Source organism: Oncorhynchus kisutch, unplaced genomic scaffold (assembly GCF_002021735.2).
Source record: "Oncorhynchus kisutch isolate 150728-3 unplaced genomic scaffold, Okis_V2 scaffold3069, whole genome shotgun sequence".
In the NCBI taxonomy this organism is placed as follows: domain Eukaryota; kingdom Metazoa; phylum Chordata; class Actinopteri; order Salmoniformes; family Salmonidae; genus Oncorhynchus; species Oncorhynchus kisutch.
Window position 1 is genome coordinate 335032 of NW_022265014.1, and position 17115 is coordinate 352146.

Consider the following 17115-nt stretch of genomic DNA (forward strand, 5'->3'; position numbering starts at 1 on the left):
TCTTTCTCTTTCTCTCTTTCTCTCTGTCTCTTTCTCTCTGTCTCTTTCTCCCTGTCTCTCTCTCTGTTTCTCTCTCTGTCTCTCTCTATCTGCGTCCCTCGGTTTCTCTCTCTCTCTGTCTCTCTCTCTCTCTCTTTCTCTCTTTCTCTTTCTCTCTCTCTCTTTCTCTTTCTCTCTATCTCTCTCTCTCTCTCTCTCTTTCTCTCTTTCTCTGTCTCTTTCTCTCTGTCTCTCTCTCTCTGTTTCTCTCTCTGTCTCTCTGTCTCTCTCTCTCTGTCTCTCTCTCTCTCTCTATCTGCGTCCCCCGGTTTCTCTCTCTCTCTCTCTGTCTCTGTGTTTGTGTTTCAGGCAGATAAAGGTTTTGACAAGACCATGTTTGAAAGGCAGATGTCAGTCATGAGAGGACAGGTGAGTTCTCTTCCTGTTTACCGTTGACAGTGTGAATAAAGTAAAGTAGTGGAGATGAGCAGCTCTGGCCAACGCATCGTAGCGCCACCTGGTGGCCGATCCAACATCACCAACCTGGGATGAGCAGCTCTGGCCAACGCATCGTAGCGCCACCTGGTGGCCGATCCAACATCACCAACCTGGGATGAGCAGCTGGGAACATCACCTTGTTTTGTGTGTTTGGCCTCACAATATTCTAGACTCGAGGCTCATCTATGTCTGCGTCACAAATTGAACCTTACTCCCTATCTAGTGCACTATTTTTAACCAGAGCCCTATTCCCTATCTAGTGCACTACTTTAGACCAGAGCCCTATTACCTATATAGTGCACTACTTTAGACAAGAGCCCTATTCCCTATATAGTGGTACTACTATAGACCAGAGCCCTATTCCCTATATAGTGTACTACTCTGGTCTAAAGTAGTGTACTATATAGGGAATAGGGTTCTATAGGGCCCTGGTCTAAAGTAGGCACTATATAGGGAATAGGGTTCTATAGGGCCCTGGTCTAAAGTAGTGCACTACATAGGGAATAGGGTTCTATAGGGCCCTGGTCTAAAGTAGTGCACTATATAGGGAATAGGGTGCTGATCGAGACACTGTGTAATACCAGAATAATAACTGCTCATCAAACACCTCATTCCAAAATCACATTAATATGGAGTTGGTCCCCCCGTTGCTGTGACAACAGCCTCCACTCTTCTGGGAAGGCATTAATATGGAGTTGGTCCCCTCGTTGCTGTGACAACAGCCTCCACTCTTCTGGGAAGGCATTAATATGGAGTTGGTCCCCCTCGTTGCTGTGACAACAGCCTCCACTCTTCTGGGAAGGCATTAATATGGAGTTGGTCCCCCCGTTGCTGTGACAACAGCCTCCACTCTTCTGGGAAGGCATTAATATGGAGTTGGTCCCCTCGTTGCTGTTGACAACAGCCTCCACTCTTCTGGGAAGGCATTAATATGGAGTTGGTCCCCTCGTTGCTGTGACAACAGCCTCCACTCTTCTGGGAAGGCTTTCCACTAGATGTAGGACATTGCTGCTATAACAGCCTCCACTCTTCTGGGAAGGCTTTCCACTAGATGTAGGAACATTGCTGCTATAACAGCCTCCACTCTTCTGGGAAGGCTTTCCACTAGATGTAGGAACATTGCTGCTATAACAGCCTCCACTCTTCTGGGAAGGCTTTCCACTAGATGTTGGAACATTGCTGCGGGGACTTGCTTCCATTCAGCCACAAGAGCATTAGAGAGGTCGGGTACTGATGTTGGGCGATTAGGCCTAGCTCGCAATCGGCATTCCAATTCATCCCAAAGGTGTTCAATGCGGTTGAGGTCAGGACTCTGTGCAGGCCAGTCAAGTTCTTCCACTCCGACCTCAACAACCATTTCTGTATGGACCTTGCTTTGTGCACGGGGGGCATTGTCATGCTGAAACAGGAAAGGACCTTCCCCAAACTGTTGCCACACAGTTTCAAAGCAAAGCTATGAAAAACAGCCCCAGAACATTATTCCTCCTCCACCAAATTTTACAGTTGGCAGTTTGCATTGGGGCAGGTAGTGTTCTCCTAGTGTATGAAGGGGAACATACTGCAGTGTATATATAGTGGAGGACCTTTCTTTGAGACTCCAAATTGAGCTCCGGTGCCCAATGTCTTTTCGTCGAGGAGTCTACCTGAATGTCTTTCATTGTTCCTTTTTCATCTCTTTCTGTTAATTTCTGTTCTCCTCCTCCTGTCTCTCTCTCCTCCTCTCCTCTCCTGTCTCTCCCCCTGTCTCTCTCCTCTCCTCCTGTCTCTCTCCTCTCTCTCGATCCTGTCTCCTTCTCCCTCTCCTCTCCTGTCTCTCCCCTCTCTCTCTCCTCTCCTCCGGTCTCTCCCTCTCTCTCTCCTCTCCTCCTGTCTCTCTCTCTCTCCTCTCCTCCTGTCCTCTCTCTCTCCTCCCTCTCCTCCTGTCTCTCCCCTGTCTCTCTCTCTCCTCTCCTCCTGTCTCTCTCTCTCCTCTCCCTCCCTGTCTCTCTCTCTCTCTCTCCTCTCCTCCTGTCTCTCTCTCCTCTCCTCCTGTCTCTCTCTCTCTCCTCCCTCTCCTCTCTCCTGTCTCTCCCCTCCTCTCTCCTCCTCGTCTCTCTTCCTCTCTCCTCCCCTCTCCTTCCTGTCTCTCCCTCTCTCTCTCCTCTCCTGTCTCTCCCCTCTCTCTCTCTCTCCCCTGTCTCTCCCCTCTCTCTCTCCTCTCCTCCTGTCTCCTCCTCCTCTCTCTCCTCTCTCCTGTCTCCTCTGTCCTCCCTCTCCTCTCCCTGTCTCTCCCCTCTCTCTCTCCTCTCCTGTCTCTCCCTCTCTCTCTCCTCCTCTCCTGTCTCTCCCCTCTCTCTCTCCTCTCCTCCTGTCTCTCCCCTCTCTCTCTCCTCTCCTGTCTCTCTCTCCCCTCTCCTCTCTCGTCTCTCCCCTCTCTCTCTCCTCTCCTCGTGTTCTCCTCTCTCCTCTCCTCCTGTCTCTCTCCTCTCCTCTGTCTCTCTCCTCTCCTCTCCTCCTGTCTCTCTCTCTCTCCTCCCTCTCCTCTCCTGTCTCTCCCCTCTCCTCTCCTCTCCTCCTGTCTCTCCCCTCCTCTCTCCTCTCCTCCTGTCTCTCTCTCTCCTCCCCTCCTCTCCTGTCTCTCCCCTCTCTCTCTCCTCTCCTCCTGTGTCTCTCTCCTCTCCTCCTGTATCTCTCTCCTCCTGTCTCTCTCCTCTCCTCTCCTCTCCTCCTGTCTCTCTCCTCTCCTCTCTCTCCTCTCTCCTGTGTCTCTCTCCTCTCCTCCTGTGTCTCTTCTCCTCCTGTTCTCTCTCCTCCTCTCCTCCTGTCTCTCTCCTCTCCTCCTGTCTCTCTCCTCTCCTCTCCTCTTGTCTCTCTCCTCTCCTCTCCTCTTGTCTCTCTCCTCTCCTCTTGTCTCTCTCCCTCTCCTTCTCTCTCTTCTCCTCTCCTCTCCCTTGTCTCTCCTCTCCTCTCCTCTCTCTCCTCTCCTCTCCTCTCCTCTCCCTCCTCTCCTCTCTAGATCTTAAACCTGAGCCAGGCGTTGAAGGACAATAAAACTCCCATTCAGTTGGTCCAGATGCCCAGAGTCGTGGTGGAGAGACGGCGGACTGGAGGACAGGAGGGTGGTGACATTAGGAACAGCTTTCACCCAGACCTTCCACTGCAAGAGACCGTTCTTCTCTTCCTGGTAGAGGAGAGATGGCTGGAGAGGGAGAGAGAGAGAAGGACAAGGAGGTGGTAACATTAGGAACAGCTTTCACCCAGACTTTCACTGCAAGAGACCGTTCTTCTCTTCCTGGTGAGGGATGGCTGGAGGAGCTGCTGCAGGGTGGGTGGAGAGATGAGGAGGGAGGGAAGAGAGGAGCCTCCACTGCAACACAATGACCTACCCTCCTGGTAGAGAGTGTGAGAGAGAGAGGGTGAGAGAGGGAGAGGGTGAGAGAGGGAAATGAAAAGACTCTCAGAGCATCTTTCCTCCTGGTAGAGAGAGAGAGAGGGTGACAGAGGGAGAGGAGAGGGTGACAGAGGGAGAGAGAGAGGGTGACAGAGGGAGAGAGAGGGTGACAGAGGGAGAGAGAGAGTGACAGAGGAGAGGTTGGGAGAGAGGGTGACAGAGGGAGAGGGTGACAGAGGGAGAGGGAGAGGGTGACAGAGAGAGGTGACAGAGGAGAGAGAGGGTGACAGAGGGAGCGGTGAGGGTGACAGAGGGAGAGGGTGAGAGAGGAAAATGAAGAGACTCTCAGAGCATCTTTCCTCCTGGGAGAGGGTAGAAAGAGGGAGAGGGTGAGTGAGAGGGAGAGGGGGTGAGTGAGGGTGAGAGAGGAGAGGGTGAGTGAGGGTGAGAGAGAGGGAGAGGGGGTGAGTGAGGTAGAGGGGAGCGCGGTGAGAGGTGACAGAGAGAGGGGGATGAGGGTGTTGAGAGAGGGAGCGGGTGAGGTGACAGAGGGAGAGGGGTGAGTGAGGTGAGAGAGGGAGCGGGTGAGGACAGAGGAAGAGGTGACAGAGAGAGATGTGAGAGAGGGACGGGTGAGGGAGAGAGAGGGAGAGGTGAGTGAGTGAGAGGGGTGAGTGAGGGTGGGAGAGGGGTGAGTGAGGTGGGAGAGGAGAGAGGTGAAGAGAGGAAATGAAGAGACTCTCAGAGCATCTTCTCCTCCTGGGTGAGGGAGAGAGAGAGGGTGCGGAAGGAGAGAGAAGAAGAGGGTGAGAGAGGGAGCGGGTGAGGTGACAGAGGAGAGAGTGAGAGAGAAATGAAGAGACTCTCAGAGCATCTTTCTCCTCAGAGAGTGAGTTGACGTCACACATCCTGGGAACATCCCAAATGGCTCCCTATTCCCTTTATAGTGCACTACATTAGTCCGGTCAATGAGATTATGCACCTAGGAAGGGAATAGTTTCAATTGGAAGTATCCCGAGTGTGTTGAGCTCAGGAGGAAAACCCAGGACGTCCTGAATGAACCCTAATTCCCTATCCAGTCCTGCACTACGTCTGACCAGAGCCCCATAAGGGGGCTAGTACACTTAGGGTAATATAGTGCTATTTGGGATACAAACCGTGTCTTCGGTTCTACTGCCAAATCATTAATATAAGCATGAAGAAAAAGTTTAGTTTTTGTTGAAGGAATTAAATCCTGTTTAAAACGGGATAAAATACAATGTATTCTTGCTTGAATTGACAGTTGACAGTTTTATATTTTAAATTACGAGACATTCAATGAGAGGAAAACTGCGACGAGGTTGCCGTCCAAATAGCACTACTTCGAGTGACTCCTTTTTTCCAGGGGGGGATGCACACGATGGTCATTTTTCATAGCAATGAATGTATTAGCTGATTAACATGTATATGTGTTATTGTGGTCATGCTCTTGGCTATTATGGATGGTAGTGGTTTAAACTCAACTGTGGGGGGGGGGGGGGGGGGACTTCCTGTTAAAGACGACGACAATTAGAATCTTCTCCAAGATTGAGGCTGGGATTCAATCTGATCGCAGGTTGTAGACAAATGTCCCAGCGTTTCGCAGAGATCCCCATTCACAGTAAACGCGACGTCGGCTCAGTCAGAAATGTCTCCGCGTTTCGCAGAGATCCCCATTCACANCTCTCTGTCTCTCTCTCTCTCTCTATCTGCGTCCCCCGGGTTCTCTCTCTCTCTCTCTCTGTCTCTGTGTTTTGTGTTTCAGGCAGATAAAGGTTTTGACAAGGACCATGTTTGAAAGGCAGATGTCAGTCATGAGAGGACAGGTGAGTTCTCTTCCTGTTTACCGTTGACAGTGTGAATAAAGTAAAGTAGTGGAGATGAGCAGCTCTGGCCAACGCATCGTAGCGCCACCTGGTGGCCGATCCAACATCACCAACCTGGGATGAGCAGCTCTGGCCAACGCATCGTAGCGCCACCTGGTGGCCGATCCAACATCACCAACCTGGGATGAGCAGCTGGGAACATCACCTTGTTTTGTGTGTTTGGCCTCACAATATTCTAGACTCGAGGCTCATCTATGTCTGCGTCACAAATTGAACCTTACTCCCTATCTAGTGCACTATTTTTAACCAGAGCCCTATTCCCTATCTAGTGCACTACTTTAGACCAGAGCCCTATTACCTATATAGTGCACTACTTTAGACAAGAGCCCTATTCCCTATATAGTGGTACTACTATAGACCAGAGCCCTATTCCCTATATAGTGTACTACTCTGGTCTAAAGTAGTGTACTATATAGGGAATAGGGTTCTATAGGGCCCTGGTCTAAAGTAGGCCACTATAGGGAATAGGGTTCTATAGGGCCCTGGTCTAAAGTAGTGCACTACATAGGGAATAGGGTTCTATAGGGCCCTGGTCTAAAGTAGTGCACTATATAGGGAATAGGGTGCTGATCGAGACACTGTGTAATACCAGAATAATAACTGCTCATCAAACACCTCATTCCAAAATCACATTAATATGGAGTTGGTCCCCCCGTTGCTGTGACAACAGCCTCCACTCTTCTGGGAAGGCATTAATATGGAGTTGGTCCCCTCGTTGGCTGTGACAACAGCCTCCACTCTTCTGGGAAGGCATTAATATGGAGTTGGTCCCCTCGTTGCTGTGACACACAGCCTCCACTCTTCTGGGAAGGCATTAATATGGAGTTGGTCCCCCCGTTGCTGTGACAACAGCCTCCACTCTTCTGGGAAGGCATTAATATGGAGTTGGTCCCCTCGTTGCTGTGACAACAGCCTCCACTCTTCTGGGAAGGCATTAATATGGAGTTGGTCCCCTCGTTGCTGTGACAACAGCCTCCACTCTTCTGGGAAGGCTTTCCACTAGATGTAGGAACATTGCTGCTATAACAGCCTCCACTCTTCTGGGAAGGCTTTCCACTAGATGTAGGAACATTGCTGCTATAACAGCCTCCACTCTTCTGGGAAGGCTTTCCACTAGATGTAGGAACATTGCTGCTATAACAGCCTCCACTCTTCTGGGAAGGCTTTCCACTAGATGTTGGAACATTGCTGCGGGGACTTGCTTCCATTCAGCCACAAGAGCATTAGAGAGGTCGGGTACTGATGTTGGGCGATTAGGCCTAGCTCGCAATCGGCATTCCAATTCATCCCAAAGGTGTTCAATGCGGTTGAGGTCAGGACTCTGTTGCAGGCCAGTCAAGTTCTTCCACTCCGACCTCAACAAACCATTTCTGTATGGACCTTGCTTTGTGCACGGGGGGGCATTGTCATGCTGAAACAGGAAAGGACCTTCCCCAAACTGTTGCCACACAGTTTCAAAGCAAAGCTATGAAAAACAGCCCCAGAACCATTATTCCTCCTCCACCAAATTTTACAGTTGGCAGTTTGCATTGGGGCAGGTAGTGTTCTCCTAGTGTATGAAGGGGAACATACTGCAGTGTATATATAGTGGAGGACCTTTCTTGAGACTCCAAATTGAGCTCCGGTGCCCAATGTCTTTTCGTCGAGGAGTCTACCTGAATGTCTTTCATTGTTTCCTTTTTTCATCTCTTTCTGTTAATTTCTGTTCTCCTCCTGTCTCTCTCTCCTCCCTCTCCTCTCCTGTCTCTCCCCTGTCTCTCTCCTCTCCTCCTGTCTCTCTCCTCTCTCTCTCCTGTCTCTCTCTCCTCCCTCTCCTCTCCTGTCTCTCCCCTCTCTCTCTCCTCTCCTGTCTCTCCCTCTCTCTCTCCTCTCCTCCTGTCTCTCTCTCTCTCCTCTCCTCCTGTCTCTCTCTCTCTCCTCCCTCTCCTCTCCTGTCTCTCCCCTGTCTCTCTCTCTCCTCTCCTCCTGTCTCTCTCTCTCTCCTCTCCTCCTGTCTCTCTCTCTCTCTCTCCTCTCCTCCTGTCTCTCTCTCCTCTCCTCCTGTCTCTCTCTCTCTCCTCCCTCTCCTCTCCTGTCTCTCCCCTCTCTCTCTCCTCCTGTCTCTCTCTCTCTCCTCCCTCTCCTCTCCTGTCTCTCCCCTCTCTCTCTCCTCTCCTGTCTCTCCCCTCTCTCTCTCCTCTCCTCCTGTCTCTCCCCTCTCTCTCTCCTCTCCTCCTGTCTCTCTCTCCTCTCTCTCCTCTCCTCCTGTCTCTCTCTCCTCCCTCTCCTCTCCTGTCTCTCCCCTCTCTCTCTCCTCTCCTGTCTCTCCCCTCTCTCTCTCCTCTCCTCCTGTCTCTCCCCTCTCTCTCTCCTCTCCTCCTGTCTCTCCCCTCTCTCTCTCCTCTCCTGTCTCTCTCTCCTCCCTCTCCTCTCCTGTCTCTCCCCTCTCTCTCTTCCTCTCCTCGTGTCTCTCCTCTCTCCTCTCCTCCTGTCTCTCTCCTCTCCTCCTGTCTCTCTCCTCTCCTCTCCTCCTGTCTCTCTCTCTCTCCTCCCTCTCCTCTCCTGTCTCTCCCCTCTCTCTCTCCTCTCCTCCTGTCTCTCCCCTCTCTCTCTCCTCTCCTCCTGTCTCTCTCTCTCCTCCCTCTCCTCTCCTGTCTCTCCCCTCTCTCTCTCCTCTCCTCCTGTGTCTCTCTCCTCTCCTCCTGTGTCTCTCTCCTCCTGTCTCTCTCCTCTCCTCTCCTCTCCTCCTGTCTCTCTCCTCTCCTCTCTCTCCTCTCCTCCTGTGTCTCTCTCCTCTCCTCCTGTGTCTCTCTCCTCCTGTCTCTCTCCTCTCCTCTCCTCCTGTCTCTCTCCTCTCCTCCTGTCTCTCTCCTCTCCTCTCCTCTTGTCTCTCTCCTCTCCTCTCCTCTTGTCTCTCTCCTCTCCTCTTGTCTCTCTCCTCTCCTCTCCTCTTGTCTCTCCTCTCCTCTCCTCTTGTCTCTCCTCTCCTCTCTCTCCTCTCCTCTCCTCTCCTCTCCTCTCCTCTCCTCTCCTCTCCTCTCTAGATCTTAAACCTGAGCCAGGCGTTGAAGGACAATAAAACTCCCATTCAGTTGGTCCAGATGCCCAGAGTCGTGGTGGAGAGACGGCGGACTGGAGGACAGGGGAGGGTGGTGACATTAGGAACAGCTTTCACCCAGACCTTCCACTGCAAGAGACCGTTCTTCTCTTCCTGGTAGAGGGAGAGATGGCTGGAGAGGGAGAGAGAGAGAGAGGACAAGGGAGGGTGGTAACATTAGGAACAGCTTTCACCCAGACCTTTCACTGCAAGAGACCGTTCTTCTCTTCCTGGTAGAGGGAGGGATGGCTGGAGGAGCTGCTGCAGGGGTGGGTGGAGAGATGAGGAGGGAGGGAAGAGAGGGAGCCTCCACTGCAACACAATGACCTACCCTCCTGGTAGAGAGTGTGAGAGAGAGAGGGTGAGAGAGGGAGAGGGTGAGAGAGGGAAATGAAGAGACTCTCAGAGCATCTTTCCTCCTGGTAGAGAGAGAGAGAGGGTGACAGAGGGAGAGGGAGAGGGTGACAGAGGGAGAGAGAGAGGGGTGACAGAGGGAGAGAGAGAGGGTGACAGAGGGAGAGAGAGAGGGTGACAGAGGGAGAGGGTGGGAGAGGGAGAGGGTGACAGAGGGAGAGGGTGACAGAGGGAGAGGGAGAGGGTGACAGAGGGAGAGGGTGACAGAGGGAGAGAGAGAGGGTGACAGAGGGAGCGGGTGAGGGTGACAGAGGGAGAGGGTGAGAGAGGGAAATGAAGAGACTCTCAGAGCATCTTTCCTCCTGGGAGAGGGTGAGAGAGGGAGAGGGGTGAGTGAGAGGGAGAGGGGGTGAGTGAGGGTGAGAGAGGGAGAGGGGGTGAGTGAGGGTGAGAGAGGGAGGGAGAGGGGGTGAGTGAGGGTGAGAGAGGGAGCGGGTGAGGGTGACAGAGGGAGAGGGGGGTGAGTGAGGGTGAGAGAGGGAGCGGGTGAGGGTGACAGAGGGAGAGGGGGTGAGTGAGGGTGAGAGAGGGAGCGGGTGAGGGTGACAGAGGAAGAGGGTGACAGAGGAAGAGGGTGAGAGAGGGAGCGGGTGAGGGAGAGAGAGGGAGAGGGTGAGTGAGGGTGGGAGAGGGGGTGAGTGAGGGTGGGAGAGGGGGTGAGTGAGGGTGAGAGAGGGAGAGGGTGAGAGAGGGAAATGAAGAGACTCTCAGAGCATCTTTCCTCCTGGGTGAGGGAGAGAGAGAGAGGGTGCGGGAGGGAGAGAGAAGAAGAGGGTGAGAGAGGGAGCGGGTGAGGGTGACAGAGGGAGAGAGTGAGAGAGGGAAATGAAGAGACTCTCAGAGCATCTTTCCTCCAGAGAGTTTGGAGTTGGACGTCACACATCTGGGGAAACATCCCAAATGGCTCCCTATTCCCTTTATAGTGCACTACATTAGGTCCCGGTCAATGAGATTAGTGCACCTAGGAAGGGAATAGTGTTCAATTTGGGAAGTATCCCGAGTGTGTTGAGCTCAGAGGAGAACCCAGGACGTCCTGAATGGAACCCTATTCCCTATCCAGTCCTGCACTACGTCTGACCAGAGGCCCCATAAGGGGGGCTAGTACACTTAGGGTAATATAGTGCTATTTGGGATACACGACCGTGTCTTCGGTTCTACTGCCAAAATCATTGTAATATAAGCATGAAGAAAAAGTTTAGTTTTTTGTTGAAGGAATTAAATCCTGTTAAAAACGGGATAAAATACAATGTATGTTGCTTGAATTTGACAGTTGACAGTTTTATATTTAAATTACGAGACATTTCAATGAGAGGGAAAACTGTCGACGAGGTTGCCGTCCCAAATAGCACTACTTTCGAGTGACTCCTTTTTTTCCAGGGGGGGGGGGGATGCACACGATGGTCATTTTTCATAGCAATGAATGTATTAGCTGATTAACATGTATATGTGTTATTGCTGGTCATGCTCTTGGCTATTATGGGATGGGTAGTGGTTTAAACTCAAGGTACGCTGGGGGGGGGGGGGGGGGGGGGACTTCCTGTTTAAAGACGACGACAATTAGAATCTTCTCCAAGATTGAGGCTGGGATTCAATCTGATCGCAGGTTGTAGACAAATGTCCCAGCGTTTCGCAGAGATCCCCATTCACAGTAAACGCGACGTCGGCTCAGTCAGAAATGTCTCCGCGTTTCGCAGAGATCCCCATTCACAGTAAACGAGACGTCGGCTCAGTCAGAAATGTCCCAGCGTTTTGCTGAGATCCCCATTCACAGTAAACGAGACGTCGGCTCAGTCAGAAATGTCCCAGCGTTTTGCTGAGATCCCCATTCACAGTAAACGAGACGTCGGCTCAGTCAGAAATGTCCCAGCGTTTCGCAGAGATCCCCGTTCACAGTAAACACGGCTCAGTCAGAAATGTGCCTTTTTTTAAAAGGCCTCAAAGCCTATAAACCCAGGATCAGATTGAATCCTGATTCTGATTCTGATTCTTCAGCCCAAAAGTGGAACTCCTGGCAGAAGTGTATTATTTTTGGTTGTTGTTGTTGTTGTTGTTGTCTGTAAACAGGAAGTTGCCCTGCTATGTTTGATGATGTCATAATGCTGAGGCTTCCGTTTCATCTCCCACCAAATGGGCGGGAAAGGAAAAATAAGGACATTCGCACACTTGCTAAACATTATATATGTCCCATAAAGCACCCTATTCCCTATATAGTGCACTACTTTAGACCAGTACCTATAGGGATAAAGTAGTGCACTACTTTTGGACCAGGACCTATAGGGATAAAGTAGTGCACTCCTTTTGGGCCAGGACCTATAGGGATAAAGTAGTGCACTACTTTTGGACCAGGACCTATAGGGATAAAGTAGTGCACTCCTTTTGGACCAGGACCTATAGGGATAAAGTAGTGCACTACTTTTGGGCCAGGGCCTATAGGGATAAAGTAGTGCACTACTTTTGGACCAGGACCTATAGGGACAAAGTAGTGCACTACGTTTGGACCGGGACCTATAGGGACAAAGTAGTGCACTACGTTTGGACCGGGGCCTATAGGGACAAAGTAGTGCACTACGTTTGGACCAGGGCCTATAGGGACAAAGTAGTGCACTACGTTTGGACCAGGGCCTATAGGGACAAAGTAGTGCACTACGTTTGGACCAGGGCCTATAGGGACAAAGTAGTGCACTACTTTGGACCAGGGCCTATAGGGACAAAGTAGTGCACTACTTTTGGTCCAGGGCCTATAGGGACAAAGTAGTGCACTACTTTTGGTCCAGGGCCTATAGGGACAAAGTAGTGCACTACTTTTGGACCAGGGCCTATAGGGACAAAGTAGTGCACTACTTTTGGACCAGGGCCTATAGGGACAAAGTAGTGCACTACTTTTGGACCAGGGCCTATAGGGACAAAGTAGTGCACTACTTTTGGACCAGGGCCTATAGAGACAAAGTAGTGCACTACTTTTGGACCAGGGCCTATAGAGACAAAGTAGTGCACTACTTTTGGACCAGGGCCTATAGAGACAAAGTAGTGCACTACGTTTGGACCAGGACCTATAGGGATAAAGTAGTGCACTACTTTTGGACCAGGACCTATAGAGACAAAGTAGTGCACTATATAGGGAATAGGGTGCCGTTGGTGACAGACACTGTTTGGTTTGTTTTTCATAATTTATGCATCTTGAATTTTCTATTCCCGTTGTATAATGAATGTAAAGGTAGAATTGTATTTTTAAAAATGGTTGGAAACAATAAATGTACATTTTGCGATTTAAATGTGAGCTCCTCCTTCTCTTCATTGATCTATGTCATGTTCACTATGGTCGTGGTAGTGGGTAGAGTGTAGAGGAGGTAGGTAGACTAGTGGTTAGAGTGTAGAGGAGGTAGGTAGACTAGTGGTCGTGTTCCAATTGAGGTGGCAGGGTAGTGGGTAGAGTGTAGAGGAGGTAGGTAGTCTAGTGGTCGTGTTCCAATTGAGGTGGCAGGGTAGTGGTTAGAGTGTAGAGGTGGTAGGTAGACTAGTGGTTAGAGTGTAGAGGAGGTAGGTAGACTAGTGGTTAGAGTGTAGAGGAGGTAGGTAGACTAGTGGTTAGAGTGTAGAGGAGGTAGGTAGACTAGTGGTTAGAGTGTAGAGGAGGCAGGTTGACTAGTGGTTAGAGTGTAGAGGAGGTAGGTAGTCTAGTGGTTAGAGTGTAGAGGAGGTAGGTAGACTAGTGGTTAGAGTGTAGAGGAGGCAGGTAGCCTAGTGGTTAGAGTGTAGAGGAGGCAGGTAGCCTAGTGGTTAGAGTGCAGAGGTGGTAGGTAGTCTAGTGGTTAGAGTGTAGAGGAGGTAGGTAGACTAGTGGTTAGAGTGTAGAGGTGGTAGGTAGTCTAGTGGTTAGAGTGTAGAGGTGGTAGGTAGCCTAGTGGTTAGAGTGTAGAGGTGGTAGGTAGCCTAGTGGTTAGAGTGTAGAGGTGGTAGGTAGCCTATTGGTTAGAGTGTAGAGGTGGTAGGTAGCCTAGTGGTTAGAGTGTAGAGGTGGTAGGTAGCCTAGTGGTTAGAGTGTAGAGGTGGCAGGTAGCCTAGTGGTTAGAGAAGGCAGGTAGCCTAGTGGTTAGAGGAGGCAGGTAGCCTGGTGGTTAGAGGCCTATTTGTCCCTATAGGCCCTGGTCCAAACGTAGTGCACTACGTTTGGACCAGGGCCTATAGGGACAAAGTAGTGCACTACGTTTGGACCAGGGCCTATAGGGACAAAGTAGTGCACTACGTTTGGACCAGGGCCTATAGGGACAAAGTAGTGCACTACGTTTGGACCAGGGCCTATAGGGACAAAGTAGTGCACTACTTTGGACCAGGGCCTATAGGGACAAAGTAGTGCACTACTTTTGGTCCAGGGCCTATAGGGACAAAGTAGTGCACTACTTTTGGTCCAGGGCCTATAGGGACAAAGTAGTGCACTACTTTTGGACCAGGGCCTATAGGGACAAAGTAGTGCACTACTTTTGGACCAGGGCCTATAGGGACAAAGTAGTGCACTACTTTTGGACCAGGGCCTATAGGGACAAAGTAGTGCACTACTTTTGGACCAGGGCCTATAGAGACAAAGTAGTGCACTACTTTTGGACCAGGGCCTATAGAGACAAAGTAGTGCACTACTTTTGGACCAGGGCCTATAGAGACAAAGTAGTGCACTACGTTTGGACCAGGACCTATAGGGATAAAGTAGTGCACTACTTTTGGACCAGGACCTATAGAGACAAAGTAGTGCACTATATAGGGAATAGGGTGCCGTTGGTGACAGACACTGTTTGGTTTGTTTTTCATAATTTATGCATCTTGAATTTTCTATTCCCGTTGTATAATGAATGTAAAGGTAGAATTGTATTTTTAAAAATGGTTGGAAACAATAAATGTACATTTTGCGATTTAAATGTGAGCTCCTCCTTCTCTTCATTGATCTATGTCATGTTCACTATGGTCGTGGTAGTGGGTAGAGTGTAGAGGAGGTAGGTAGACTAGTGGTTAGAGTGTAGAGGAGGTAGGTAGACTAGTGGTCGTGTTCCAATTGAGGTGGCAGGGTAGTGGGTAGAGTGTAGAGGAGGTAGGTAGTCTAGTGGTCGTGTTCCAATTGAGGTGGCAGGGTAGTGGTTAGAGTGTAGAGGTGGTAGGTAGACTAGTGGTTAGAGTGTAGAGGAGGTAGGTAGACTAGTGGTTAGAGTGTAGAGGAGGTAGGTAGACTAGTGGTTAGAGTGTAGAGGAGGTAGGTAGACTAGTGGTTAGAGTGTAGAGGAGGCAGGTTGACTAGTGGTTAGAGTGTAGAGGAGGTAGGTAGTCTAGTGGTTAGAGTGTAGAGGAGGTAGGTAGACTAGTGGTTAGAGTGTAGAGGAGGCAGGTAGCCTAGTGGTTAGAGTGTAGAGGAGGCAGGTAGCCTAGTGGTTAGAGTGCAGAGGTGGTAGGTAGTCTAGTGGTTAGAGTGTAGAGGAGGTAGGTAGACTAGTGGTTAGAGTGTAGAGGTGGTAGGTAGTCTAGTGGTTAGAGTGTAGAGGTGGTAGGTAGCCTAGTGGTTAGAGTGTAGAGGTGGTAGGTAGCCTAGTGGTTAGAGTGTAGAGGTGGTAGGTAGCCTATTGGTTAGAGTGTAGAGGTGGTAGGTAGCCTAGTGGTTAGAGTGTAGAGGTGGTAGGTAGCCTAGTGGTTAGAGTGTAGAGGTGGCAGGTAGCCTAGTGGTTAGAGAAGGCAGGTAGCCTAGTGGTTAGAGGAGGCAGGTAGCCTGGTGGTTAGAGGCGGCAGGTAGCCTAGTGGTTAGAGGAGGCAGGTAGACTAGTGGTTAGAGTGTAGAGGAGGCAGGTAGCCTACTGGTTAGAGTGTAGAGGAGGTAGGTAGTCTAGTGGTTATAGTGTAGAGGAGGTAGGTAGACTAGTGGTTAGAGTGTAGAGGAGGCAGGTAGCCTAGTGGTTAGTGTAGAGGTGGTAGGTAGCCTAGTGGTTAGAGTGTAGAGGTGGCAGGTAGCCTAGTGGTTAGAGAAGGCAGGTAGCCTAGTGGTTAGAGGAGGCAGGTAGCCTGGTGGTTAGAGGCGGCAGGTAGCCTAGTGGTTAGAGGAGGCAGGTAGCCTGGTGGTTAGAGGAGGCAGGTAGCCTGGTGGTTAGAGGAGGCAGGTAGCCTGGTGGTTAGAGGAGGCAGGTAGCCTAGTGGTTAGAGGAGGCAGGTAGCCTAGTGTTTAGAGGAGGTAGGTAGCCTGGTGGTTAGAGGAGGCAGGTAGCCTGGTGGTTAGAGGAGGCAGGTAGCCTGGTGGTTAGAGGAGGCAGGTAGCCTGGTGGTTAGAGGAGGCAGGTAGCCTGGTGGTTAGAGGAGGCAGGTAGCCTGGTGGTTAGAGGAGGCAGGTAGCCTGGTGGTTAGAGGCGGCAGGTAGCCTAGTGGTTAGAGTGTAGAGGTGGTAGGTAGCCTAGTGGTTAGAGTGTAGAGGTGGTAGGTAGCCTAGTGGTTAGAGTGTAGAGGTGGCAGGTAGCCTAGTGGTTAGAGGAGGCAGGTAGCCTAGGGGTTAGAGGTGGTAGGTAGCCTAGTGGTTAGAGTGTAGAGGTGGCAGGTAGCCTGGTGGTTAGAGGAGGCAGGTAGCCTAGTGGTTAGAGGCGGCAGGTAGCCTAGTGGTTAGAGGCGGCAGGTAGCCTAGTGGTTAGAGGCGGCAGGTAGCCTAGTGGTTAGAGGCGGCAGGTAGCCTAGTGGTTAGAGGAGGCAGGTAGCCTAGGGGTTAGAGGAGGCAGGTAGCCTAGGGGTTAGAGGAGGCAGGTAGCCTAGGGGTTAGAGGAGGCAGGTAGCCTAGGGGTTAGAGGAGGCAGGTAGCCTAGGGGTTAGAGGAGGCAGGTAGCCTAGGGGTTAGAGGAGGCAGGTAGCCTAGTGGTTAGAGTGTAGGGACGGCAGGTAGCCTAGTGGTTAGAGGCGGCAGGTAGCCTAGGGGTTAGAGGCGGCAGGTAGCCTAGGGGTTAGAGGAGGCAGGTAGCCTAGTGGTTAGAGGAGGCAGGTAGCCTGGTGGTTAGAGGAGGCAGGTAGCCTGGTGGTTAGAGGAGGCAGGTAGCCTGGTGGTTAGAGGAGGCAGGTAGTCTAGTGGTTAGAGGAGGCAGGTAGTCTAGTGGTTAGAGGAGGCAGGTAGCCTAGTGGTTAGAGGAGGCAGGTAGCGTAGTGGTTAGAGGAGGCAGGTAGCCTGGTGGTTAGAGTGTAGAGTTAGTGTAGAGGCCCTGTTTCAGTCTGCATCACTCTACCTACTGTAGGCCCTGTTTCAGTCTACATCACTCTACCTACGGTAGGCCCTGTTTCAGTCTACATCACTCCACCTACTGTAGGCCCTGTTTCAGTCTACATCACTCTACCTACTGTAGGCCCTGTTTCAGTCTACATCACTCTACCTACGGTAGGCCCTGTTTCAGTCTACATCACTCCACCTACGGTAGGCCCTGTTTCAGTCTACATCACTCCACCTACGGTAGGCCCTGTTTCAGTCTACATCACTCTACCTACTGTAGGCCCTGTTTCAGTCTACATCACTCCACCTACTGTAGGCCCTGTTTCGGTCTACATCACTCCACCTACTGTAGGCCCTGTTTCAGTCTACATCACTCTACCTACTGTAGGCCCTGTTTCAGTCTACATCACTCCACCTACGGTAGGCCCTGTTTCAGTCTACATCACTCTACCTACTGTTTCAGTTGTTTGTTTCACCTTTTTAGTAGCCTCAAAGTCATGAAGATGGACAGGACATGTTAGAGAGAAGGAATAAAGAACTGAAGAAAGAAAGAAAAGAGAACTGTAACAGTTATCTTAACTCTCCACTAGATGGCGCACGGCTCAGTTATAACCTTTTTCCAAAGCTCTGGCAGCCTGTTTGTGTGCGGGAGGGAGGTTTGCCATGG

The 17115-nt window shown here is 51.0% G+C and overlaps 1 protein-coding gene across 1 annotated transcript in view; it reads left to right on the forward strand.

Annotated features, from left to right (window-relative positions):
- Positions 1-9329, forward strand: part of pi4k2b (phosphatidylinositol 4-kinase type 2 beta) — a 32324-nt gene extending 22995 nt beyond the window's left edge. Inside the window, exons 10-11 of the mRNA XM_031820135.1 lie at positions 349-408; positions 8775-9329. Coding sequence (XP_031675995.1) covers positions 349-408; positions 8775-8948 — 234 coding nt within the window. The 3' untranslated portion in view covers positions 8949-9329. The remainder of the gene's footprint in view (positions 1-348; positions 409-8774) is intronic.
- The last annotated feature ends 7786 nt before the right edge of the window (positions 9330-17115 follow it).